This window comes from Camelina sativa, chromosome 13 (assembly GCF_000633955.1).
Source record: "Camelina sativa cultivar DH55 chromosome 13, Cs, whole genome shotgun sequence".
Classification (NCBI taxonomy): Eukaryota; Viridiplantae; Streptophyta; class Magnoliopsida; order Brassicales; family Brassicaceae; genus Camelina; species Camelina sativa.
The window spans coordinates 4,549,386-4,574,841 of record NC_025697.1 but is presented as its reverse complement, the minus strand read 5'-3'; the positions used below and the strand labels follow the sequence as shown (position 1 = coordinate 4,574,841).

At 35.9% G+C, this 25,456-nt stretch overlaps 5 protein-coding genes across 11 annotated transcripts; 3 read left to right on the top strand and 2 right to left on the bottom strand.

The window, feature by feature from the left end:
- Positions 686-5,464, top strand: LOC104735132 (glutamate receptor 2.6-like). 5 transcript variants are annotated; one of them, XM_019234777.1, is made up of 6 exons: positions 686-962; positions 2,166-3,487; positions 3,702-4,017; positions 4,125-4,531; positions 4,718-5,003; positions 5,124-5,464. In XM_019234777.1, the coding sequence occupies exons 1-6, from the start codon at positions 686-688 to the stop codon at positions 5,282-5,284; spliced, it is 2,769 nt and encodes a 922-aa protein (XP_019090322.1). In that variant the 3' UTR covers positions 5,285-5,464. The 5 variants fall into 5 exon arrangements, with proteins under 5 accessions (XP_019090322.1, XP_010453162.1, XP_019090321.1 ...); XM_010454860.1 differs by having other exon boundaries at positions 3,702-3,908; positions 4,199-4,531; positions 4,718-5,464; XM_019234776.1 differs by having other exon boundaries at positions 4,718-5,464.
- Positions 6,548-10,370, top strand: LOC104735130 (glutamate receptor 2.5-like). Of its 3 annotated transcripts, XM_019235093.1 has the most exons (6): positions 6,548-6,601; positions 6,696-6,902; positions 7,480-8,795; positions 8,956-9,271; positions 9,380-9,786; positions 9,859-10,370. In XM_019235093.1, the coding sequence occupies exons 2-6, from the start codon at positions 6,800-6,802 to the stop codon at positions 10,291-10,293; spliced, it is 2,577 nt and encodes an 858-aa protein (XP_019090638.1). In that variant the 5' UTR covers positions 6,548-6,601; positions 6,696-6,799; the 3' UTR covers positions 10,294-10,370. The 3 variants fall into 3 exon arrangements, with proteins under 3 accessions (XP_019090638.1, XP_010453159.1, XP_010453158.1); XM_010454857.2 differs by lacking the exon at positions 6,548-6,601 and having other exon boundaries at positions 6,608-6,902; positions 7,480-8,618; XM_010454856.2 differs by lacking the exon at positions 6,548-6,601 and having other exon boundaries at positions 6,608-6,902.
- On the bottom strand, positions 10,466-14,154 carry LOC104735131 (DEAD-box ATP-dependent RNA helicase 56). The gene is made up of 12 exons (XM_010454859.2): positions 14,072-14,154; positions 13,817-13,948; positions 13,518-13,618; positions 12,860-13,032; positions 12,521-12,752; positions 12,320-12,438; positions 11,748-11,804; positions 11,472-11,656; positions 11,230-11,374; positions 11,048-11,131; positions 10,890-10,953; positions 10,466-10,797 (listed from the first exon to the last, which is right to left on the bottom strand). The coding sequence occupies exons 2-12, from the start codon at positions 13,927-13,929 to the stop codon at positions 10,787-10,789; spliced, it is 1,284 nt and encodes a 427-aa protein (XP_010453161.1). The 5' UTR covers positions 13,930-13,948; positions 14,072-14,154; the 3' UTR covers positions 10,466-10,786.
- Positions 14,756-18,264, top strand: LOC104735129 (DEAD-box ATP-dependent RNA helicase 56-like). Its single transcript, XM_010454855.2, has 11 exons — positions 14,756-14,874; positions 15,032-15,132; positions 15,471-15,643; positions 15,980-16,211; positions 16,303-16,421; positions 16,958-17,014; positions 17,107-17,291; positions 17,379-17,523; positions 17,623-17,706; positions 17,809-17,872; positions 17,960-18,264. Exons 1-11 carry the CDS (start codon positions 14,762-14,764, stop codon positions 17,968-17,970), a joined length of 1,284 nt encoding a protein of 427 aa, XP_010453157.1. The 5' UTR covers positions 14,756-14,761; the 3' UTR covers positions 17,971-18,264.
- Positions 18,749-19,978, bottom strand: LOC104735127 (ethylene-responsive transcription factor SHINE 2-like). Its single transcript, XM_010454853.2, has 2 exons — positions 19,743-19,978; positions 18,749-19,461 (listed from the first exon to the last, which is right to left on the bottom strand). Exons 1-2 carry the CDS (start codon positions 19,820-19,822, stop codon positions 18,981-18,983), a joined length of 561 nt encoding a protein of 186 aa, XP_010453155.1. The 5' UTR covers positions 19,823-19,978; the 3' UTR covers positions 18,749-18,980.

Below are 25,456 nucleotides of genomic sequence, written 5' to 3'. Positions count from 1 at the left end.
ATTAGGAACCATTCAAAATGAAGTGCAAACCTCTCTTCCTGAAACATGCCAGGGTGAATGCATATTGAGGTGAAATTTCATTCTGCCAGTAACTTGTTCACCTCCGCAGCTCTGCTAACGCTCTTCACAAACATGACAACCTGATTGAAGATCAACGCACCAAGCAGGTCATTGAACTTGCGGTTTCCAACCTAGTTCACTTAACAAACCAAGACAACCCAATGTAAAATACTGCAGCTTGCGACGGTCTTCTTTTTATGTCCCCTATATATACGCTTCATTAACTAACAAATGATTGTTAATTATATATATATATATATATATATATATATATATATATATATTACCACTTGGTTTTGCATAATGATAAAATATTCTGTAAATATTTACAAAATGATAAAAATGTTCAACACACCAATTCTATATGTGTATCACTTAATTATTATTTTTATGTGTTTGGAAGACCACGTCTTTGCCTCATTTGGGTAACGCGTTAATTATCCAAAATGATGAAAACAAGTCCTCTCTCTACATCATCTTTGTAATTATAATTATCTCTCCAGTATGTTTTAAATAAATAGTCCACTTGCAAATTCCAATAGTTAATTAATACGCGGAATGGGTCTCTCCAAAACTATCTATTTATCTGTCTTGTCTCTCCTCTTATGATTATGAAATCTTAGTTATGTCTTTATTCCATCATCTTGTTGTATCTCGTTCTCTTCCAGTATGGCTTTCATTTTGTCTCATCTTCTTGGTATTACTCGCGAGACCTCAAAAGGAAGCTTTACAAGTTAAAGTGGGAATTGTTCTTGACACTAATGTGACATTAGCAGATTTGAGCTTACGAGCTATCAACATGTCTCTGTCGGAATTCTATAATACTCATAATGGCTTCAAGACAAGGATTGTCCTCGACATCCGAGATTCCAAACGAACTGTTGTTGGTGCCGCAGCTTCAGGTACCTACCTTTCGTTGTGAACATTTATCGATCATGTATGACATTTAAACTAGTAATATATATACAGTACTATCATACGAAACATAAAATAAATATGTTTAAAAAGAAAATAAAAAAATATGTTTTATATAAGTAAATATTTTACATTATATATTATTACAATTCATTGCTGATAACATTCTTTTTTATTCTTTTTGTATATTATAGAATTACTAAATTTATTTTTAGAAAAATTAGCGGGCCGGTTGCAGCAGGTTGGGTTCAAAGTCTTACATATAGTAAGATAAACAATCTCAATGATTTGCACGACAAAAAAAAAAAAACAATCCCAATGATTTACGAAGGACTAGTTCTTGCTATAATTGTCAACTATGTTGTCTTTTTGATAGATCTAAAGATCCTTGTCTTAGGAAGTGACTGTGTTGTTGAAAGTGAAGATCGTTCCAAAAACCAGCAATATTTGTCACATGAAATTCAAGGAAGTAAACCTTAAATTAAAATATTATAGAGTTTGAAAATCATGATAGAGGTATATCATGTATTGAAGGCACTTTGACTTGGATCCCGGATCAAATCTCAAATCCACATTACTTTTTGGGAGTTTGGTGATTCGGACTAAAAGAGTCATATTACTTTCTCCGTTTCAAAATATAAGATGTTTTAGCTAAAAGCATGTATAATAAAAAATATATACTATTACAAAATTTAACCAATAAAAAACAAGACTGCATAAAACAACTAATAAAAAATATATAATTAATCTAAAAGTTGCATAAAAAGTTGAAAACATCTTATATTATGAAGCAAATCAAATTCTCTAAAACATCTTATATTTTGAAAGTCTCTGGATAAAGTGAAACAAGTGTTTCATATGAGAGATAATGAGAGACTGCCACCTCTTTTTTTAGAGACTCACATAATTTAAAAATGTCTCTGCCCAGACTTTTACGGACACTCTGAGACCTCTCTCTAACTACATGTTATAAGCTGATTGGTTGATTTTTTAAAAACAAACAAAATTTAAACTAAACAGTATTATTATATCTAAAATATTTTTTGGAGAACCGATGTGTATTCTCTTATAGTAATGATATTTTTGTAATATTTTTAAAAACTTAATGTTGTTTGAGTTAATATATAAGCACATTTTGAGAAACAATACTTCTCAAATAATATAGGAAATATTAATTTTTAACTTTGCAGCTTTATACTTGATAAAGAAGAGGGAAGTGGTGGCCATTGTTGGACCAGGGAATTCAATGCAAGCTCCATTTTTGATCAATCTGGGAAATCAGTCCCAAGTTCCCATAATCTCATTCTCTGCAACAAGCCCGCTTCTCGATTCCCTCCGTAGTCCATATTTCATCAGAGCCACACACGACGACTCATCTCAAGTTAACGCCATTAGTGCCATCATAGAGTCATTTAGATGGAGAGAAGTTGTGCCTATTTATGTAGACAATGAGTTTGGAGAAGGTATTCTTCCTTACTTAGTTGATGCTTTTCAAGAGATCAACGTTCGTATCCGATACCGAAGTGCCATATCATTGCATTCCTCTGATGATGGAATCAAGAAAGAGCTTTACAAACTAATGACTATGCCCACTAGGGTTTTTATCGTGCACATGTTGCCTGATCTCGGGTCGAGGCTAATCTCCATAGCTAAAGAGATTGGAATGATCAGTAAAGGATATGTATGGATTGTTACAAATGGTATAGCTGATCTCATGAGTTTAATGGGCGAATCAAGCTTGGAGGATATGCATGGTGTTTTGGGTGTCAAGACATATTTTTCAAGATCAAAAGAGCTAATGTATTTTACTACTCGTTGGCGAAAAAGATTTGGAGGAGAAGAGCTAAACAATTTTGAATGTTGGGCTTATGATGCTGCCACAGCACTTGCAATGTCCATTGAGGAGATCAGTAACGTAAACATAAGTTTCAATAAGACCAAAATAAACACTTCAAGAGAAGATATAGGCACTGACCTTGATGATCTCCACGTTGCTCTCTCTGGTCCCAAGCTTCTTCAAGCATTGACAACAGTCAGTTTCAAAGGTGTTGCCGGGAGATTTCAGCTGAAAAACGGAAAACTAGAGGCCAAGACTTTCAAGATAATCAATATAGAGGAAACTGGAGAAAGAACTGTTGGCTTTTGGCGATCAGAAGTAGGATTAGTGAAGAGCCTAAGAGTGAATCAAACAGGAATTAAAATATCAGACAGCCTAAGAACGATAACATGGCCGGGGGACACTACTTTTGTACCCAAAGGATGGGAATTGCCAACAAATGCAAAGAAGCTGCGAATAGCAGTTCCAAAGAAGGATGGTTTCAACAATTTTGTCAAGGTAACAAAGGATGAAAACACTAATGCTCTAACAATCACCGGCTTTTGCATAGATGTTTTCGACAACGTAATGAGACAAATGCCATATGCTGTCCCCTATGAGTACATCCCCTTTGAAACCCCTGATGGAAAATCTCGTGGAAGTTACGACGAAATGATTTATAATGTGTTTCTTGGGGTAAGTTACATTGATCCCTAAACCTTTGAGGAAACCATTTTTTTTTTTTCGTTTTCTTTCTATTTTTTTTTTTTTGTCAACATTTTCTTTCTATTTTTTTTTGGTAAATGTAAATTATTAGCCGAAATCAAGAGACATCATGTGACCTGTAGAAAGTATGACAACGCTGGATGAGACTAAAATGTTTGTTTTTTCTTTTTCTCTTTCTTGACAGGAGTTTGATGGAGCAGTAGGGGATACCACAATCTTAGCTAATCGGTCGCATTATGTCGATTTCGCATTGCCATACTCGGAGACTGGTATTGTAGTCGTGGTGCCGGTCAAGGATGAGAGAGAAAAAGGAGAATGGGTCTTCTTGAAGCCTCTAACAAAGGAGCTCTGGTTTCTCACAAGTGCTGCTTTTCTCTATATTGGAATCATGGTTTGGATTTTTGAGTATCAAGCAAATGATGATTTTAAGGGACAGACGATACTTGATCAAGTATCTGATGTGTTCTACTTCTCATTTTCGACTCTCTTTTTCGCACACAGTGAGTTTTTTTTTTTTTTTGGTCACACACAACTTCAGCTTCTAATCATTCCAATTACATGACACTCTTTGAAGTAAGAACCTGATAAAGCCATATTTTGCTTATAGGGAAGCCATCAGAGAGCGTTTTCACAAGGTTTCTTGCTGTGGTTTGGTGCTTTGTGGTGCTTATTCTGACTCAGAGCTATACAGCAACATTGACATCGATGCTGACGGTTCAAGAACTTCGACCAACAGTGAGACACATGGATGATCTGAGGAAGAGCGGAGTGAACATTGGATATCAGACTGGTTCCTTTACATTCGAAAGGCTGAAACAAATGCGTTTCGATGAATCCAGGTTGAAGACGTATAACTCTCCTGAAGAAATGCGTGAACTTTTTCTTAAAAAGAGCAGCAATGGTGGTATTGATGCTGCATTCGACGAAGTCGCATATGTCAAGCTTTTCATGGCTAAATATTGCTCAGAATATTCCATTATTGAGCCTACCTTTAAGGCTGATGGCTTTGGATTTGTAAGTAATTAAATCTGATTACTTTTTGTTTAGGCTTTGAATGGTGGCAAGAGGATGGACTTGGAATATTCTATCCGTGCTGCAAAAACAGTCTAATTAATTGCCACTGTTCAAATCATAAAGTTTGTTCTTAATTAGGATTTTTGAAGTGCTTTTAAAAACCCATATATATATATTTTCCTGTAGGCCTTTCCCTTGGGATCTCCGTTGGTGTCAGATATTTCAAAACAGATCTTGAACATAACGGAGGGAGAGACCATGAAAGCTATAGAGAACAAGTGGTTGCTTAATGAAAAACGATGTCTGGACTCAACCACATCGGATTCACCAATCCAGCTCGATCACCACAGCTTTGAAGCCCTATTTCTGATCGTCGCTGTTGTTTCTATGCTTTTACTCTTAGGCATGTTGGCTTCTAGAAGATACCAAGAAAGACAACCCGCCGATATGAACTCTCCGCCAAGAGATGATGATGACATGCGGACACCAACTAGTCCCCCAAGTAATGATGAGATCAGGACTCCAACAAGTCTGCCAAGTGAAGATCAAGTCCATGAGCCACCTGCAATGAACCAAGGCCAAGCCGATGCACCAGATGCTCAAGATCAGCTTCTGAATGATGAAGGTAGTAATGTCGGAGATCGAAATACTATTGTGGGAGACCCAGCTTTGTTTCATCGTAGACATTTGACGACTTCAAAGAGTATACCCTTCGGAAGAATTGCGCTGCCGTCGAGGATTAAATCCGCATAGGCTCTGATCATGGTCCTTTTGAATGTGCCGAATATATTTTAAACAAATTTTCTTGGTGAAATCTAAGAAAACGGAAAATCTTCGTTACTGTTACGGTTTTACTTCCGGCGTGCCTATAAACAAAAAAAAAAAATTGTATCCTAAAATAACCATAGACAAAGATATTGGTAATTTGGTATAATGAATAAAGGATATGTATGGATTGTTACAAATGGTATAGCTGATCTCATGAGTTTAATGGGCGAATCAAGCTTGGAGAATATGCATGGTGTCTTGGGCGTCAAGACATATTTTGCAGGGTCAAAAGAGCTAATGAATGTATGTTGAAGCTCGATGGCGAAAAATATTTGGTATTAACTATACAGTAATTAGACACGTAAGTTTTCTTAATTAAGGTGGTCAATGGGAATCTGTCACGTCTCAATTCATTTTATGTACTGTATAATGTAATGTCTTTATATTTAGACATACTAGAAATTATATTTATTGTCTACTATATTTTACCCATTTTAAGATGTCATTTCCTTTTTTTATCATATCCTCTTTTCTTTATCTAATTAGAAAAAATATATTTTCAAACTTTCTGATTGGTTATATAAATTTGTAGATATATTTCTGGATAATTTTGAAACTTTTTAAAACTATCTATATTATTTTATTTATCTTTTGTTTTAAACATCAATCATTACAATTTATGTTATCCGAACTGGTGAAAAATAATTAAAATTTTCAACAATTATATTCACCAATTTACAAGTTCTTAAGCCAAAATATATATTCTCTGGTAAACGAATTATATAGTGGGTGGGTATGTAGATATTCGGTGAATGTATTGGCATATTGAAGTGACGAGTGAACATGAATGAACACATAAAGCTCTTGTCGCAATTATTTTTTCTGATGTTAATAAACATTATATACACAAAACCTGTTCACATTCACATACATATAAATGTTGTAGGTTACACGGATTTGAATTCATAGCCTGGACTTCGACGTATGGTTCACAGTACTAGTTACTTCATAGTTTTGAGAGTATGAAATTGTGTGAATGATATGAAATAGTGTATGTTTTTGGAAGACCACGTCTTGTCCTCTCATATGGGTGTAGCGCGTTAACTGTCCAAATCCAAAATGACCGAAACAAGTCTTCTTCTCTACATCATTTTCCTACTAATAATTATCTCTAAGGTATGTATTAAATAAATAAATTCAATAGCCTACTTGCAAATTCCGACACTTTATTTGACTTTCTTGGTTCTCTTCTTCAAACAGTCAAAACTATCCTTTACTTGGCCCGTCCTATCTCCTCCTCTTGTAAGCTATCAGATCAGCAAAGCTATGTTTTTCTTCCATCATCTCGTGTCTCGGTTTCTTCCTTTACAGCTTTTCATTTTTCTCATCTTATTAGTATTATCACTCGGGAGATCTCAAAATGAAGCTTTACAAGTTAAAGTGGGGGTTGTTATTGGCAGTAATGTGACATTATCAGATTTGAGCTTGCGAGCTATCGAAATGTCTCTGTCGGAATTCTATAATACTCATGATAGCTTCAAGACAAGGATTGTCCTCAACATCCGAGACTCAAAACAAACTGTTGTTGGTGCTGCCGCTTCAGGTACTCGATCTTCCACACATTAAATTTTATTACAATATGTTGTTATGCTATACTTCGATATGAACAATCCTAATGATATGGAAAGAAGTGTTTCCTTCTATACAATAGTCAAAACTATGTCTAGTTTTTCTTATAAATCTGAAAAGTCCTTGTCTTTTGGAAGTGATGACAGCAATCAAATCTTTATATGTTTCGTGAAATACAAGAAAGTAAAAATAAGATTTAAATATGAAATTATAATATAATATACCTCTAAAATGTTCTAATCAAAATAAAACATTTTCTTTAATTGATGATATAAGAATAATTTTAGTAAATGGAAACTGGAGTGGATTCTGGATCAAAATCTCAGATCCATATAATTTGTGCACCTCATACTGGTACTTACAGTTTTTTAATTGAAGTCAACGAACACCAACACGAAGTATGGTATATGCAAACATTGACCGAAATGGATCGGAACACAATTTCAACTGATCAGTTTTGCTTTGCTCACTTAACTAAACTTTTAAAAAACCTGATTTTTTATTTAACTGAGTTCACTACACCTTTTAATAATGCAACTTTAACTTTGTAGCTTTATACTTGATAAAGAAGAGGGAAGTGGTGGCCATTATAGGACCAGGGACATCAATGCAAGCTCCTTTTTTAATCAACCTAGGAAATCAAACTAAAGTTCCAATCATTTCATTCTCTGCAACAAGCCCTCTTCTTGATTCCCTCCGTAGTCCATATTTCATTAGAGCCACACACGACGATTCGTCTCAAGTCCATGCTATTAGTGCCATCATAGAGTCATTTAGATGGAGAGAAGTTGTACCTATCTACGCGGACAATGAGTTCGGAGAAGGTATTCTTCCTTACTTAGTCGACGCTTTTCAAGAGATTAACGTTCGTATCCGATACCGAAGTGCCATCTCATTACATTTCTCTGATGATCAAATCAAGAAAGAGCTTTACAAACTAATGACCATGCCCACTAGGGTGTTTATCGTGCACATGCTACCTGATCTCGGATCAAGGCTTTTTGCGATAGCCAAAGAGATTGGTATGATGAATAAAGGATATGTATGGATTGTTACCAATGGAATAGCTGATCTCATGAGTGTAATGGGAGAATCAAGCTTGGAGAATATGCATGGTGTCTTGGGCGTCAAGACATATTTTGCAGGGTCAAAAGAGCTAATGTATCTTGAAGCTCGTTGGCAAAAAAGATTTGGAAGAGAAGAGCTAAACAATTTTGCATGTTGGGCTTATGATGCAGCCACAGCACTAATGTCCGTTGAAGAAATCAGTAACGTAAACATGAGTTTCAATAAGACCAAAACAAACACTTCTAGAGAAGATATAGGCACTGATCTTGATGATCTCGGCGTGTCTCTCTCTGGTCCCAAGCTTCTTCAAGCGTTGTCAACAGTCACTTTCAAAGGTGTTGCTGGGAGATTTCAACTAAAGACCGGAAAGCTAGAGCCAAAGACTTTCAAGATAATCAATATAGAGGAAACTGGAGAAAGAACTGTTGGCTTTTGGAAATCAAAAGTAGGATTGTTGAAGAGCCTACAAGTGGATCAAAAAGCACACAGCTCGCGTCGCCTTAGACCTATTATATGGCCTGGGGACACTACTTTTGTGCCTAAAGGATGGGAATTCCCAACAAACGCAAAGAAGTTGAGAATAGCAGTTCCAAAGAAGGATGGTTTCAACAATTTTGTCAAGGTAACAAAGGATGAAAACACTAATGTACCAGTGGTCACTGGGTTTTGCATAGATGTTTTCGACATGGTGATGAGACAAATGCCATATGCTGTCTCCTATGAGTACATACCCTTTGAAACTCCTGATGGAAAACCTCGTGGGAGTTACGATGAAATGGTTCATAATGTGTTTCTTGGGGTATGTTACATGATATACCTTTGAAGATAACCAATTCTTTTTTTATATGAAAAACCTGTAAAATGTTAGGCTTTCTTGTTAGTTAAGGCGTCTACGGTGGATAAGACTCAAATTCAGTATAAAGCTAAAATGTTCAATATTTTTCAAATGATGTTAACAGGTGTTTGATGGAGCTGTAGGTGATACAACAATCCTGGCTAATCGATCGCATTATGTCGATTTCGCTTTGCCGTATTCGGAGACTGGTGTTGTATTTGTGGTACCGGTCAAGGATGGGAAACAAAAAGGAGAATGGGTCTTTTTGAAGCCTTTAACAATGGAGCTCTGGTTGATCACTGCTGCTTCTTTCATCTACATTGGAATCATGGTTTGGATTTTTGAGTTCCAAGCAGATGAGGACTTCAAGAAACAGAGGATAATTGATAAAATATCTAATGTGTTCTACTTCTCATTTTCCACTCTCTTTTTCGCACACAGTGAGTCTTTTTTGTCACACACAACTTCAGCTTCTAATTCATTACCAGTTACTTAAAAATCTTTGAAACAACAAAACTGTTAAGTGATAACCACGTTTTAATTTACAGGGAGGCCATCAGAGAGCTTTTTCACAAGGGTTCTTGTTGTGGTTTGGTGCTTTGTGTTGCTAATTCTAACTCAGAGCTACACAGCAACACTGACATCTATGCTGACGGTTCAAGAGCTTCGACCAACAGTGAGACACATGGATGACCTGAGGAAAAGCGGAGTAAACATTGGATATCAGACTGGTTCTTTTACATTCGAAAGGCTGAAACAAATGCGTTTCGATGAATCTAGGTTGAAGACGTATAATTCTCCTGAAGAAATGCGTGAACTCTTTCTTAACAAGAGCAGCAACGGCGGGATTGATGCTGCGTTTGATGAAGTTGCTTATATCAAGCTTTTCATGGCTAAATACTGCTCAGAGTATTCCATTATCGAGCCTACATTTAAGGCTGATGGCTTTGGTTTTGTAAGTAATTAGCTGGTTACTTTCTTGTTAGAATTTGAATGGTGATATTAAATTTCTCAATGATTCGTGCAGGCATTTCCACTGGGATCTCCATTGGTGTCAGATATTTCAAGGCAGATCTTGAACTTAACAGAGGGAGAGACCATGAGAGCTATAGAGAACAAGTGGTTCCTTGGAGAAAAACATTGTCTGGACTCGACCACATCAGATTCACCAATCCAGCTCGATCACCATAGCTTTGAAGCACTATTTCTGATTGTCTTTGTTGTTTCTATAATTCTACTCTTACTGATGTTGGCCTCTAGAAGATACCAAGAGAGACAACGCAAGGTTTCACCCAATCTACCAAATGATCAAGCCAATGCAGCTCAAGAAGTCCATGTAGAAGGTAATGTTGGAGATCATATTGTGGAAGTCGACTCAGCTTTGGTCCGCCGTAAGAAACTGACTTCAAAGACTATGCCCTTTAGAAGAGCTGCGACACTGTCAAGGCTAAAGTCAGCATAGTCACAAAACTATCCTCTAGGTTTCAGTTCTGCATTCTCTTTTGTTTAAGTCAGTATTTTTAGGAACATATGAACAATTGCAAACAGAACACAATGAAAACGATGGAATGATGGAAACTAACCACATGAAACCTAATCATTGGCAAGCATCAAAGACAAATTAACGCAGAGGATCCTTAGCAACATTCAATGCGAATGGTTTTGCATTTTAATTAAAGAAACAACGAAACAGTAACCAAGTTAACACTAAACCCTGAGATTTAAAACATATCAATCTCTTGTACAAAAAACAGGACAGCTCTGAACTGCGTGCTTTGGAGAGTAGCTGAATCTCATTTTTAAAGAGTTACAAATGGTCTAGATATATGGAAAAACTTGTCCACAATAGAAAAGACTACAACAGCAGCAAACGAGTGAGAGATAGCTGTGAACCCCCATGACCCCTACAAGGTTGAAATCTGAAGAGGTTCTTCCTGAGAGAAGATGCTACTTGTTTATGACGGCACTGAACAAAGAGTAAGAAGAAGAAACAACATTAGTATCAAAACCAGACAGAACCAAACTTTTGCATAATTGGTAAAAAGATTTCACACTTACTATATGTGGAGGTATCAATCTGCTCAGGGAGTTCCTTTATATCAACCTCAAACCTATCTTGCACCTGTCCACATTCAAAATTGATACATTACTAAAATAACCCAAATCAATATAAGGGGAGTTTCCAATGGACTTAATGACAACGTGAAACTCCATACCTGATTAAGAACCTCTGAGTCTGAGGAAGATGCAACAAATGTAATAGCAAGACCCTTGGTTCCAAATCTACCAGCTCTCCCAACCTATACGAGACAGTACAAATCAGTGACGTTACAAAAGCCCTTACAGTGAGATACTTGACCAATAATAAATTTCAGGATTCTATAAATACAATACTTACCCTGTGAAGATATGTATCAGCAGAATCTGGCATGTCATAGTTGATAACAATGTTGACACGCTCAATGTCAATGCCTCTTCCCACCAAGTCAGTGGCCACAAGGATCCTCTTGTGCCCTTCCTTGAAACTTTTGTATCGGGTCAACCTACATATCACATCATAATGGGCTCAAGAGTTGGTCTCTCCATGAGGGATTTGTGAGCAATCGGAAAGAGTTTGAATTTTTAAGATAATGTACAAACCTCTCTTCTTGAGACATGCCAGAGTGGATGCATATTGAGGGGAAATTGCATTCTACCAGCAACTTGTTCAGCTCCGCAGCTCTGCTCACGCTCTTCACAAATATGACAACTTGATTAAAGTCCAACGCATCAAGAAGGTCATTCAGCTTGCGGTTTTTCTCCATCTCGCTCAGTTTGATGTAGTGCTGTTACAGTAAGACAGAAAATAGTCAACCAAATAAGTATGAATCATCAACAAATAAGAATAATCAAAAGACCTCAACTAGTTAAAGTTACCTGGACAAGTCCATGAAGAGTCAACTTGGCTTCATCATCAACATATATTTCCATTGGCTGTAAGGATCAGATATACGAGTAAATGGCATTAGCAAGCTTTCCGCAGGTAATTACTTCCACTACAAAAATGAGGATGGGTGAAGAAGAACCCCTGAACTGAAATCCTCGTCAATCAGGTTCTCTTCAAAGATGTGAGTTTTGCTATTAACCATCAAATATTGATCGGAACATAAAGGCCATACGAGCAAGATGAAACCTTGAGACATCACAACACCCATACCCAGCACTGTCCGAATTGCAAATAAATTGATAAGGTAATGATGAAAGAAGATCTTGTTGTGCAAACTGCAAAGGTCACTAACCACACCAAACCTATAGACTCACACCCACCGTTCTCGACCCCCCTATAAACTACCCAAAGCATTATTGGATTGAGACTCATCCAAGGATCAGTTGCAGCTTTTCTAACGCAGAAGATGCTTAAATAATGGCATGATCTCCCAAAGAAGGCTAAAGATAATTCAAAACTAGAAGACTTGCAAAGCGAGAGAGAATTGGCCATGGAACATTACATCTTGCATAAATTTCTTGCAGACTGGGCGTATCTCTTTGCTGAGAGTTGCTGAGAACATCATTACTTGTTTGTCATGAGGAGTCATCTTGAAAATCTCCTGCACATCCCTCCGCATGTCTGATAAATAATAACTAAAGTGTTAAAAATACAATTATTCAGGAATAGGAAGATGAAATAAGGATGTAAGAAATCAACATACCAAGTGACTCGAGCATTTTATCACACTCGTCAAGAATAAAATGCCTCGCATTTTTCAAAGAGAGATCTTTGTCCCTGGCAAGTGCAAGCACACGACCAGGTGTACCAACAACAATGTGAGGACATTCATTCTTCAACAAGTCTTTGTGAATTTTAATGTTGACTCCACCATAGAACACCGAAACCTTTGTATCAGGCAGATAGGTACTGAATCGCACGAACTCATTGCAGATCTGCAAGTAAATTTCAGCATCCAGGCATAATAAGCATTAGACAACTTGGGGGCATAAGACAGAACTATTACAGCAAATAACCTCAGTTATACAAAAAAAGGTCATACCTGGTAAGCCAGCTCCCTTGTATGGCACAAGACAAGTGCAGAAACTTGTCCAGGAGAAGGTTCAATCTGTTGAAGAGTAGACAGCACAAACACAGCAGTCTTCCCCATACCAGATTTTGCTTGGCAAATAACATCCATGCCCAAGATAGCTTGAGGGATACATTCATGTTGAACTGGTGGAGAACCAAAGAAAATTGCACCGAAGGAACCGTTTAGAAGTAGAATATAACCTCCTTATCTTTATAATTGGTGGCTTTACGACATGCTAAGCTCAGTCCAAATTCAATAGATTGAAATAGCGTTTATTACCTGGAAAAAAGTAATCATTCAAACGTTAATAGGCAAAGAAAACAAAACCAAATTATAACTGAAAAAAACAAAGAATCTGAACTCATAAACACAACAACTTTAATTAGTAGACTTAGGTAGATGATAAGCACATGACAAAGATAAAGTACAAATATAACATAAAGGACAAATATTTTAAACCAACACATCTTCTCAATACTAGGCTAAGTACATAAAATTAAATGAATAAGACAACAAGTACATACCTTATGCGGAAGTAATTTATCTAGATATAGACCATGTATTCCGATAATAGAATTAAGCAAGCAAAACAAGACTCAAAACAGGGTGAGAATATAATTGTAATTACCTTCAGATGGATGTTCAAATCCTGAGTCAACGATAGCTCGGAGAAGCTCCGGTTTTAGGAGGAAGTCTCTGAATCCAGAACTGTGTATTCCCACGTAACCTCTGGCAAAAAAAGAAAAACACATGAGTATCTTATATAAGCTTCCAGTAATTCTAGAATTGAAGAACTTAGAAATTGCAAATATTAAAGTTAAACGACTAATCAAACCCTTACAGCTAACAAGTAGTAACCCAAGAAACACCAAATTTAAACATCCACTGTCTCAAAAAAAAACAGATCGAGGAAAACACAAAACTCACTTTTTCACGGCTTCGCCGTTAACTTTATTTCCTGAATCTGGGACCTTCTCGTCTTCTTCTTCATAGTCCAAAAGCTCCTCCTCGTAGGCTTCGTTGTCTCTAGCGTCTCCCATACTTCGCAAATGCTACAAGCTGCGCAAAAATTTCGGGTAAGATACCAAATCCAAAACAGAAACCTAAGATTTGTAGAACTAGGATTCTCGAACTATAAGCAGTCTACTAAGCTCGATGGTGAACTTGGAGCGAAGATATTACCTGAGAAATGAGCAGAGCTTGTTGGATCTGGAAATCGGATTAGGGTTTCAAAATCTCTGATTGAAGAAAATTAATTATCTGCGCCGCGTTGGTGTACGTAAATGTATATATAGGGAGACTAGATAGGGTTGAGAATGGGCTTTACTTTAATGGGCCTACAAGTCGGCCTTATTCCAGTCAACTTGACTAAGAGGAAGCCGGTCAGCCTGGTCTGGAGCCTGGAGGATAAGAATAGAAATTAAGAACACTGCTTAGTGCTAACCAAACCATAGATTAAAACCGAACTGTTTGGTGGGCGAGGCTTTATTGTTCCCAGTAATCGTAAACCCATTAGGGAAAAAATCTTGGCCCATGGAAACAAAGCCCAGTTTAGACCAACTTCAACCCTATCCAGTCTTTTTCACTATATATGTCTCTTTGACTCTAGCGAAGCTAAGATATTTTCTAGTTCCTCTCGCATTCAGAGATTTCGAAACCCTAATCCGATTTCGCGATCTAATAGCTCTGCTCAGTTCTCAGGTATCTTCTCGCTCTCAATCCATCAGATTCCATTGATTATTAGCAAATTCACTCGCTTAGGGTTCGAGAACGCTATACGCTTTCTCGCCAAATTTTAGGGTTTTTTTTATTTTTGCGTTGAATTGCGAACTTTTTCTGAAATTTCTCTTCTGTTTGTAGAACTTGTGAAGTATGGGAGACGCTAGAGGCAACGAAGCCTACGAGGAAGAGCTTTTGGATTACGAGGAAGAAGACGAGAAGGTCCCAGATTCTGGAAGTAAAGTTAACGGCGAAGCCGTGAAAAAGTGAGTTTTTATGTTTTCCTAGATCTGTTTTTTTTTTGAGACAGTGGATGTTTAATTTTTGATGTTGTTCTGAGATTACTGCTAGTTTGCTGTGAAGGTTTCATTAGTCGTTTGCCTTTGTTTAGAAATCTAATATTGTTGTTCTTCTTTGGGTCAGAGGGTACGTGGGAATACACAGTTCTGGATTCAGAGACTTCCTTTTGAAACCGGAGCTTCTCCGAGCTATTGTTGACTCAGGTTTTGAACATCCATCCGAAGGCAAGTACTTTTCACTCTTCCTCTTGTTTCTGAGCCTACACAAAAAAATTTCCTTTGCATGTTTTTTTTTAGTCTACTGTTGGTTATTGAAATTGAATCACCTCGCCAAGTTAAAACAATGATGCATATGTTCTGAATATTTATTTTTTTTGTCTTATAATGCTACTTGATGCCCATTAACGTTTCTGTGATTACTCTTTCCAGGTAATAAACGCTATTTCAATCTATTGATTTGGAGTGAGCTTAACATGTGCTAAAGCCACCAATTAAAAGATATGGAGGTTATCATCTACTTATAAAGGGTTTCTTCGGTGCAATTTTCTTTGGTTCTCCTCCAGTGCAACATGAATGTATCCCTCAAGCTATTTTGGGCATGGATGTTATCTGTCAAGCAAAATCTGGTATGGGAAAGACTGCTGTGTTTGTCCTTTCGACTCTGCAACAGATCGAACCATCTCCTGGCCAGGTTTCTGCACTTGTCTTGTGCCATACAAGAGAGTTGGCTTACCAGGTATTCCACTATGTTTTCTTAACTCGGGCCTTGGCTAATAATTGTTATGTTATGCCTGTTGTCTGTCCCAAAGTTGTCACATACTTATAATATCTTGATGCTGAAACTACTTGCAGATCTGCAATGAGTTCGTGCGATTCAGTACCTATCTTCCTGATACAAAGGTGTCGGTGTTCTATGGTGGAGTCAACATCAAAATTCATAAAGACTTGCTGAAGAATGAATGCCCTCACATTGTTGTTGGTACACCTGGTAGGGTGCTTGCACTCGCCAGGGACAAAGATCTCTCTTTGAAGAATGTGNCTTATAATATCTTGATGCTGAAATTACTTGCAGATCTGCAATGAGTTCGTGCGATTCAGTACCTATCTTCCTGATACAAAGGTGTCGGTGTTCTATGGTGGAGTCAACATCAAAATTCATAAAGACTTGCTGAAGAATGAATGTCCTCACATTGTTGTTGGTACACCTGGTAGGGTGCTTGCACTCGCCAGGGACAAAGATCTCTCTTTGAAGAATGTGAGGCATTTTATTCTTGACGAGTGTGATAAAATGCTCGAGTCACTTGGTATGCTGATTTCTCACATTCTATGTATAAGATAATTTACCTATCCTTGAAAGAAGGGTATGTTTTAACACTTTTTGCTCTTCTTTATCAGACATGCGGAGGGATGTGCAGGAGATTTTTAAGATGACTCCTCACGATAAGCAAGTAATGATGTTCTCAGCTACGCTCAGCAAAGAGATACGCCCAGTCTGCAAGAAATTTATGCAAGATGTAATGTCCCACAGCCAATACTACATCGGTTTGCAAGTCCTGTAATCTTGAATTATTTTTAGCCTTCTCTGGGAGATCGTAGGTTTATTTGAGTACCTTCTGCCCTGGGAAACCTGCCATTGATACCTGGATGCAGTGTCTCAATCAAATAATACATTGGGTAGTTTTTAGGGTTTGGAGAATTAGGAGACTCTGAATATGCAACCTAGCTTGTGGTTTAGTGATGTCTTTGCTCAGTGGGTTCTACGATCATCACTGTGTTTTTCCTTTTTTATATATCTGCAATGCTAACAGTCCTGGGTGGGTTTTGAGCCTGGCGTTGTGAGGCCTCAAGGTTTCATCCTGCTCAATTTTATTGGCCTTAATGTTCGGAGCAGAATTGATGTTTCATTGCAAAATTCACATCTTTCAAGAGGAAACCTGATGGACGAGGATCTCAGTTCTGGGGTTCTTCATCCGTCTTCATTTTTGTAGTGGAAGTCATTGCCTGAGGAAAGCTTGCTAATACCCTTTACTCTGCTATCTGTTCCTTTCAGCCAATGGAAATATATGTTGATGATGAAGCCAAGTTGACTCTTCATGGACTTGTCCAGGTACTTTTACTGAAGTGAGTTCTTCGTATTGTTTATATTGGTTGTTGCTTGATACATAATTGAGTTGCCTTTTCTCTGTCGTACTGTAACAGCACTTCATCAAACTGGCCGAGATGGAGAAAAACCGCAAGCTGAATGACCTTCTAGATGCGTTGGACTTCAACCAAGTTGTCATATTTGTGAAGAGCGTGAGCAGAGCTGCGGAGCTGAACAAGTTGCTGGTAGAATGCAATTTCCCCTCAATATGCATCCACTCTGGCATGTCTCAAGAAGAGAGGTTTGTACATTATTATGAATGGTTCCTAATTGCTTTTAAAGCCCTAATGGAGACCAACCTTGAAGGCTAATATGATATGGTGTGTAGGTTGACTCGCTACAAAAGCTTCAAGGAAGGACACAAGAGGATCCTTGTGGCGACAGATTTGGTAGGGAGAGGCATTGACATTGAGCGTGTCAATATAGTTATCAACTATGACATGCCAGATTCTGCAGATACATATCTTCATAGGGTAAAATATTCGTATTTATTAAATCCTGAAATTTTTGTCATTGATCACACTGAAAGGGCTCTTTTAACGTAACTGTTTTGTACTGTGTATGATAAATAGGTTGGGAGAGCTGGTAGATTTGGAACAAAGGGTCTAGCTATCACTTTTGTTGCATCAACTTCAGATTCTGGTGTTCTTGATCAGGTTTACAGTTTGATCATCTTCATAAGTCCATCCATCTTGCACTCAATATTTAGTTGGGTATTTTAGTAATGAAGCAATTTTGAATAATTTGAATGTGGACAGGTACAAGAGAGGTTTGAGATTGATATAAAGGAACTCCCTGAGCAGATTGATACCTCCACATACAGTAAGTGTGAATCACTCTTTACCAATATTGCAAAAGCTTGGTTTTATCTGGTTTTGACATTGACGTTGTTTCTTCTTCTCTATGCAGTGCCTTCTTAAAGTAGGCTTCGTCTCTCAGGAGCAACCTCTTCATATGCGACCTTGTTGGTGTTCGAAGGGGTCACATGGAGGTTCTCGACAATCCCTGCTCCGATTGTTGCTGTTTTAGTCTTTTGTGAGGACAAAATTTCTTTTTTTCTATATGTTTAGACCGTTTGTACTCGACAGAAAGAGATCATGATACTCTCCAAATCGTACTGCTTAGATCTGTCCCTTTTTTTGTACAAGAGAATGATATTTTACTTAGAATCTTTCAAGGTTCAAGTCTTGACGTGTGAGAAAGCAAGTCAGTAAGGCCTCTGAGTTGATTATTCACTTATTTGTTTTGATTTATTTTTAAAATGGCTCTCATCAAGTTGCAGAACAGTCATGAAATGTCAATCAATTTAGAAAACATATATGTTCAGGAGCTGAATCTTTTGTCGACTTAGTTACATTATCATCAGAAAATAGGTTACATTATTATTAGACAATTATTTAGTTTTTAAGGATGATTTCATTGGTCATACTTACGAATATTGGACCAAGGAGGGTTCCATATTTAATATCCAGTATATATGGTATGTGGTTTGAAGAAATAAATCCAACGGATTGTCGTATTAGTGATTCACAACGATGATTGAATTCGGAGATAAACTTACCCCGGCCGCGGAGTCACAACTCACAAGTAAAACGACTATATTAGAAGGTAAAGGAATATTGGTATATTTAGCTTGTTTTGATTAGTAGACCGATAAATACATCAAAATAAAATACATATATTAATAGAATACCCAAATCCAACAAGCTTTTGTATCAATCAGCACAACAAGCACGTATACTTAAAAAAAAAAACAAAAAAATACAAGTCTGTTTATATATATTAAATTTTTTTACGTGTATTTTTGACAATTTTCTTACATGTGTAAACCGATAAAAAGAACCTTCACATTTAAAGAATATTAAAATCCGGAAAATAATGAAAACCCTCAACTCCTTTTTTCAAGACATCCAACAAGTCAAAGTCAAAGTCAACTCCAGTTCAGCAACTCCTCGATCATCTCCATAGCTAATTGATCCTCATCACTAATAGCTTCTTCTTCTTCTTCTTGTTTCTCAACGTTTTGTTTCTTCAACCCCAAGTCAACCCCCGCACTTTCGTTGGCTATGTTCCCAAGTTCGAGACGCATGACCCAAGTCGGACTCGTTTTCGACCCGGCCCGTTTCTGCCAAACTCCTATGTGGGAACTGTCCGTGTCTAGACGGAGACATGTCAGCGACGGCGTTAGGTCTTTGCAGCTCTTCCTTAGCTTAGCGTTCAATAGCTCAGATAACGACTTTGGCGACATTAACTGAGAGTTCACGTCTTTAACGTGATCGGCACCTTCCTCTGATTTAACGACAGGGAAATTGGTCTTAGCGTTCTGACCGTTCATTAGAAGAGCCGCTTGGTCGTAAGCTCTTGCAGCCGCTTCTGCCGTTTCGAATGTTCCAAGCCAAACTCTTCTCTTCCTGATTATCTCATACCCACATGTATAAATACACTACATTCACTTCACTCCTTAACATATGCATATAATATTAGCTACGTACACATGAATCGAGTTTGAAATGGACTTTTTAACGTTTCTTTATAGAGTTTATTTGCATTTAATCATATACAAATAAGTTTTGAATTTTTGATAAATACTTAACCATTGTAGCTTCATATGAAAAAGAAAAAAAATCATTGTACGTAATATGTAGACCTATACATGAAAATATGTATTTGTATATACAGAGCCTACACTTACAAAAGAGGATGGCGAATCTCAGAGACCCAAGAACCCCATTGTCGCTGGCGGACACCTCGGAACTTCCTCGAATGTACCATCTTTTTCTTTCCTTCAAAAAAAGAAAACTTGATATAAGCTGATTTAAAATTTAGGGTTCTTAGTTTCTCTCTTCTTAGCGTACATAGACAATAATTAGAAGAGATAGATAGAGACTGAGGTAGTCTCTGATCTTACTGTGGTTCGTGTCCAACTAACTATTTATATAGAGAGCTTTAATATTTTTGAAATTTCCCTTCGTTTGTAAATCGACTTTTCTTCGATGATCTAATAAATTGGATTCACGATTATTGTAATTAAGATATTTGAGCCCCACTCTTTGTCTCTCAAACATCCGTGAGGGCCGTAAACATCAATTGATATTTATTCTCTATTTATGAATACAACTTCCTTACTTTATTAGAATGACTCTAGTGAAGACACGACTTGTATCTTCATTTCTGATGTTGCTTTCATGCCATATGGGGACTCTCTTTTTTTTTGTCTTTTCCCCCGACGACCTATATAGGGACTCATCATGCCTGAGTTTTAATACCTACATACAAATTAAAACTATCATATCTTTTATCTATTTAAACATCATATATATGTATAGACACTACTTGTTAAGAAAAGAAAAAAATTGCTTTAGATAATAGCATATACAAGAAAGCTTATTTAACTTAAGAGAAAATTCATCTATTGTTTAGGGGATATCCAATATTTCATCTATTGGTTAATTCTTTAACAAAATGTTACTATACATGTAAATATAATTATTTTAAAAACATGTCATTATATTGAGTCAAATTAAAATGTGCTAATATTTTAAAGACTTACAGTTATAATCTGGGTCAACCGTACCAACTCAAATTAGCAATGAGTTTTTCTTTTCACCAAACAGATTTATAAACCGAGTTTTGTACGTCGAACTTTGGGTGTACGTTGACGTCACATAGCTTTAATTCCACGTCGTAAGCTCAGGTCTATTGACTTGGTGCACCTTTTTTGACTTCCAGATTAATTCAGTTTACATTTTCGAATGTCAGTCAAATCTATATAATTCAAATAACCAAAACCAAATAAATGTCGGTGGGTCGGGTGGTGAAACCGTGAAATTAAGGGCGTAGATATTTCAAACGTTCATTTAAGGTTAAAAGTACAATAGGCAAAAACTTTATAAACTTTGCGCTAAAATACATGTATTCACAACTTTTGCAATAATGGTTTTCAGTCCTATATTGTCAGACGACTATAATTGAAGTAAGTTCTTAATAAGGTGGCGCTATGTGATGGATATACAATTGTATAGTAGTTTTGAGGGGGTATTGATATGGTTGCGTTACTAACGTCATTTCAAATTTGTATAATACATGTTATTGTTGACAAAAAAAAATTAGCAACGTTATAAAATATATACTTGTATATAAAAAATATGGTTAATATATTAACCGAAAGAATAAAGTATAAACATATCCAGACCGGATAGTATATATGTGGGAATCATGAATGATGCAGTTAAAAGTTAAAACCACTAAACTAAAAACCCAAGATCACGTGTATTTACAAGTTACTCTCGTATACTGGTTTTTTTCTTTTCTATCTGGAACATAAATGTCGATAGTTTAAAGAAAAAAACAAAGTCAATGGTTTTTTTGCTTTATCAATGTCGCTCAATTTGTTCAACAAATATTCGCTTACTCATTAATTTCTGTAATACTTTGGGAAGGTATTCACCAATATGTACATACTGAATGTAGTCCTCCAATCGGTTCATTTTTGCAGGTACCACCAAATAAGAAATCCGCAATTTGTTACCTAGAGACAAAGTAATGTAATACGTTGCTTTCTCATAATTAACATGTACTAGTACTAAATTTATGTATGTATCTTTCTCTGTATTTTCTAATATAGACACAATTCTGTTTCAGTATGACTTTTCATGATTGTACTACATGTGATCTTTAACAAAAGAAAATTTATTTATTTTGCGCAGCACGGTAAATACTAAAATTAACGATTTATAAGAATACTCCAATATTGAGTTATCTATTTATTTCTTTTGATAAATAGATAATCTATTACATTCGCTAGTATTATGACTGAACAACTGTTTGCTTCGAATTGGTTACTGGATCTATAAGGATTCTATTCATGAAATACTAGGATACATTCGTTAAATCCTTTATGATCTAAAAAAATCTAAAAGTAAAAAAGTACACAAGTATGTGATAAGCTTTTGTGAGTGAATGTTCGAAAATTTGAAAAGAACAAGTAACTCGATCGTTGGTGTATTTTTTTTTAGTGTATTTTACCCTTTAAGTTAGTATAATAAAAAGTCTATAGAAATATCTTTTGTTTTTTCCCTTGGCAGGAGACTAGTCCATTATAGTGAGCTTCACCTATGGACAAAGCTAATGAATAGAATAATGTACATTTATGTGGTAACTTAACACTTCAGCTAACTTTACAAAAGTATAGGTTCGCCACTGTCGATCGATTGGTAGATGGTTTCTTTTGCTTATTTCTTTTTATATTCACAATTAAATGGAACATTATTAAGTAGTTTGTAGGAAAAAAAATATATACATCCAATTCATATCTAACCAATGTTTTGGTTTATGTGAAAAAAAATATATAGTGTTCATCAATAAAGTCAAATGGAATGCGTAACAAGAAAAAGTATATTGTCATCTAACCAATATATTGGTTTATGTGAAAGAAAATCTTGCATACGAATTTGGAGTTAGTTTAGAAAAACAAAATCAATGTTACAGTTTAAACATTCCTCCTATATGTTGAAATGAATGGGTAAAATACGGTGCAAATAAGATTAGCAAGGACGGTGGATCCCAAACTCAAACTCAAACTCAAACTCTTAAATCAATCCACTTTTTTCCTTTAATTATCGTACCAACCCATTAAATTGTAACTGGTCCGAACCATTTAACCGTAACTAATCTTCATCTAACCTAAATTAAGATGTACACCCACCAAGGCCCTTCTCATATCAATAAATAAAAGTAGTCAAGAAGTTTTTTTATATAGATATTTAAAACCATGATTAGTAATTTCATTATTGGTCGACTTAATTTTTGGGAAAAAATTTAAAGATTATGAGTTGGCAGACTATCCGGCGATCGTCCTAATAAGACTTTACTTTAATTTGGTTTCGTTACAGAAATAATACTAAGCTAGCTGGTAAACGGGACTTATATTTTTTTTTTTAACTTGGTAGGGAAAAACATTTTCGATAAGTAAATTGGTATGGTTTGAGGGTCAGATTCAACGCATGAAGAAATAACTTTTTTTGGCACCATGTTGTCTGGTTTCAAGCTAAGTACAATCTATGCAACTACCTAGGCTTTCTTCTTGTCTATGACTGACACAATTGACAAAGATCATTTTTACGCATGAACGGTCCCGAGTCCGAGTCCAAGTTAGCAAAGTTTGGGTTTCGAACCACTGTATTATTATATCTTAAGTATTTAAGTGACTTATTCATATATTGATTCAACGGTACATTCATTTACATATTAACGAAATTTTGTATAGTTCAGTGGTAAAAGACAAAAGAGACACATGTGGCAACCTACGTACACTATAGTATAATAATATCTAGAACATGCATTCCTACCTAAATTTATGATCGATAATGAAGTGTACTGTTTGCTACCGAAATCACATGAAGAGCTTTTAACATACAATAAATTCAATGCATGTGCGCAAATCTCAACTAAAAAATAAATAAAATTAAAATTAAAATAAAAAATAAATGTCAACTAAACTCTGTTTGTTATTGCTTAATTTTGAATAAAACCAAGTCGTCACACCTTCGCATGCCACATGAGCGTTCGGTATGGTTGCTTCTGCCCTTTTTTTCTGTATCCAATAGGCCTATTGGATTCAAGTTGAACCCTATAAATTTGCCCAGAAAGAGGCTAAGCGACCATTGCAATCAGCCTGATAGACATGAGTCAAGGGCCCAATAATAAGTAAAAGTGCAAAACCCAATATTTTCTTAATTTTTTCTTTCGTACCAATGTTAAGTAATTTTGGTTTCAATGTTTGATCTTCTTAAACTTGTTCGTTGGATACAACATTTTATGCTACAATTTTTTAAAAATCTGGTTAATAATCAGAGTCGTAGTATACGTAGCATAAAATAGGCGTAGTTCAAATTTTTAAAAGATTATATAGTCAGTAATATCCCAATAGCTATAAATCAATGGAGCCTGTAGATCAAGTACTAACCAACAATTAACAACACACGCTCATAGTGAAGCTGGAATAGTTTCTTTGCAGTTTCTTAACAGAAAGTCAAAGTAAAGTGTAATAAGTTGTGAATGATTTTTCTTATTTGATTATAAACACTATAGAGTCTAGACAACGAGAACTGGGAAATCTCCTCGAAGTTGTAAGTATATATATTGTTATATTTGAACTTATATTTTTCTCTAGGTTGTCGATAAGCTTTGTAGTGGGTTTCTCGGTACGAGGTTCATTTACCCTTTGAAGTTCGAAGTTTGAAATATACAACAGCTTTTTGTTTTCTTTTAGACAGAACAGATACATGCTTGAATTGCTTTTCAACTTTAAATTAGATATACCTCATATTCTCTAAGTGTAATCAGTTGAAGAACAATATAGTTAAGAATATATGTATCTAAAATACGACTAAGATAATTACATTAACTAAAAAGTATTCAGTGAAATGAAATTTGTATTACAACGATTGATTTGTGCGAGATTATCTGGATTTTAGTAAATTTGTTTCCTACTTTTTCATCGTATGCAATTTTGATTGTATGCAATCGGATAGTGAGATTTTTTTTAATACCGTTAAAACTTTACAAGCATATCAGAAATCCTAACGGGAGATAATGTAAATTATTGCTTGTAAAAGGTTTATTGCGTATTATGTACGTGAGATATATATAGTACCCCTTCACCACTATCTGATGTGATCTGATCTCTCACATTATTTCAAATTATTGCGTATTGGTTACCAAAAATGAGATAGGGCTAGGGTTCCGGTGGATTCACAAATATTCTCAAAAGTCATAAACACTCCAAAGCAAGATAAAAAAGACTTGGTGATCGAGAGCTTTTTTTCTCTCTCTCTCTCCCTCTCTTATCATATATAGATTTGATGTTACTGTTAGCCTTAAGAAAACTTGAACCTATGATTGTTTGTTGTTTATTTTGGAAGCAAAGTGATTTTTGAGGTCGAGAAGTCTTTGAAGCGGACCCAACATGGTTTAAGGAAATTGCATTAAACACATTTTTCACGAGACAACTACGTCTTGATACTGTGCATTTGCGTCAAGTTGGTTAGAATTTATGAGAAGCGTAGAAGACACTAGCAACGAAATATCTTCGGTGAACGAGCACAAAATTCTTATCAGTCCACGTTTCTGACATGAAATTTTGGTTTAACATATAGCATTAAAATTCAAAATGAAATTTGCTCGTGAATAGAGGGTTCCTATCCAACTGTTCAAATACATGATCTTCACTAATATATGAAGTTTCCCATTGTGCTAATTTAAAAAAATATATATTTTCAATTATCTTGGCTATTTATTTATTACACCCTTATGTCAGCTGTAGATACATCAGTCACATCCTATATTAATCTATAAAAATATGAGTGAAGATCAAGATATACTTTAGCTAAATTATAGAGCTATCTT

Bases quoted from the DNA above. Each gene is read 5' to 3' on its own strand.
- LOC104735130 (XM_010454856.2), top strand. From the start codon at position 6,626: ATGTTTTTCTTCCATCATCTCGTGTCTCGGTTTCTTCCTTTACAGCTT. The intron at 6,903-7,479 runs GTACTCGATCTT...TTAACTTTGTAG, and splicing joins TGTTGGTGCTGCCGCTTCAG to CTTTATACTTGATAAAGAAG. The intron at 9,272-9,379 runs GTGAGTCTTTTT...TTTAATTTACAG, and splicing joins CACTCTCTTTTTCGCACACA to GGAGGCCATCAGAGAGCTTT.
- LOC104735132 (XM_019234776.1), top strand. From the start codon at position 686: ATGTCTTTATTCCATCATCTTGTTGTATCTCGTTCTCTTCCAGTATGG. The intron at 963-2,165 runs GTACCTACCTTT...TTAACTTTGCAG, and splicing joins TGTTGGTGCCGCAGCTTCAG to CTTTATACTTGATAAAGAAG. The intron at 3,488-3,701 runs GTAAGTTACATT...CTTTCTTGACAG, and splicing joins TTTATAATGTGTTTCTTGGG to GAGTTTGATGGAGCAGTAGG.
- LOC104735127 (XM_010454853.2), bottom strand. From the start codon at position 19,822: ATGGTACATTCGAGGAAGTTCCGAGGTGTCCGCCAGCGACAATGGGGT. The intron at 19,462-19,742 runs GTAAGTGTAGGC...TGAGATAATCAG, and splicing joins GAGATTCGCCATCCTCTTTT to GAAGAGAAGAGTTTGGCTTG.
- LOC104735131 (XM_010454859.2), bottom strand. From the start codon at position 13,929: ATGGGAGACGCTAGAGACAACGAAGCCTACGAGGAGGAGCTTTTGGAC. The intron at 11,805-12,319 runs GTAATGTTCCAT...TGATCCTTACAG, and splicing joins GCAAGAAATTTATGCAAGAT to CCAATGGAAATATATGTTGA. The intron at 11,657-11,747 runs GTAACTTTAACT...TTACTGTAACAG, and splicing joins CTCTTCATGGACTTGTCCAG to CACTACATCAAACTGAGCGA.
- LOC104735129 (XM_010454855.2), top strand. From the start codon at position 14,762: ATGGGAGACGCTAGAGGCAACGAAGCCTACGAGGAAGAGCTTTTGGAT. The intron at 15,133-15,470 runs GCAAGTACTTTT...GTTCTCCTCCAG, and splicing joins TTTTGAACATCCATCCGAAG to TGCAACATGAATGTATCCCT. The intron at 17,015-17,106 runs GTACTTTTACTG...GTACTGTAACAG, and splicing joins CTCTTCATGGACTTGTCCAG to CACTTCATCAAACTGGCCGA.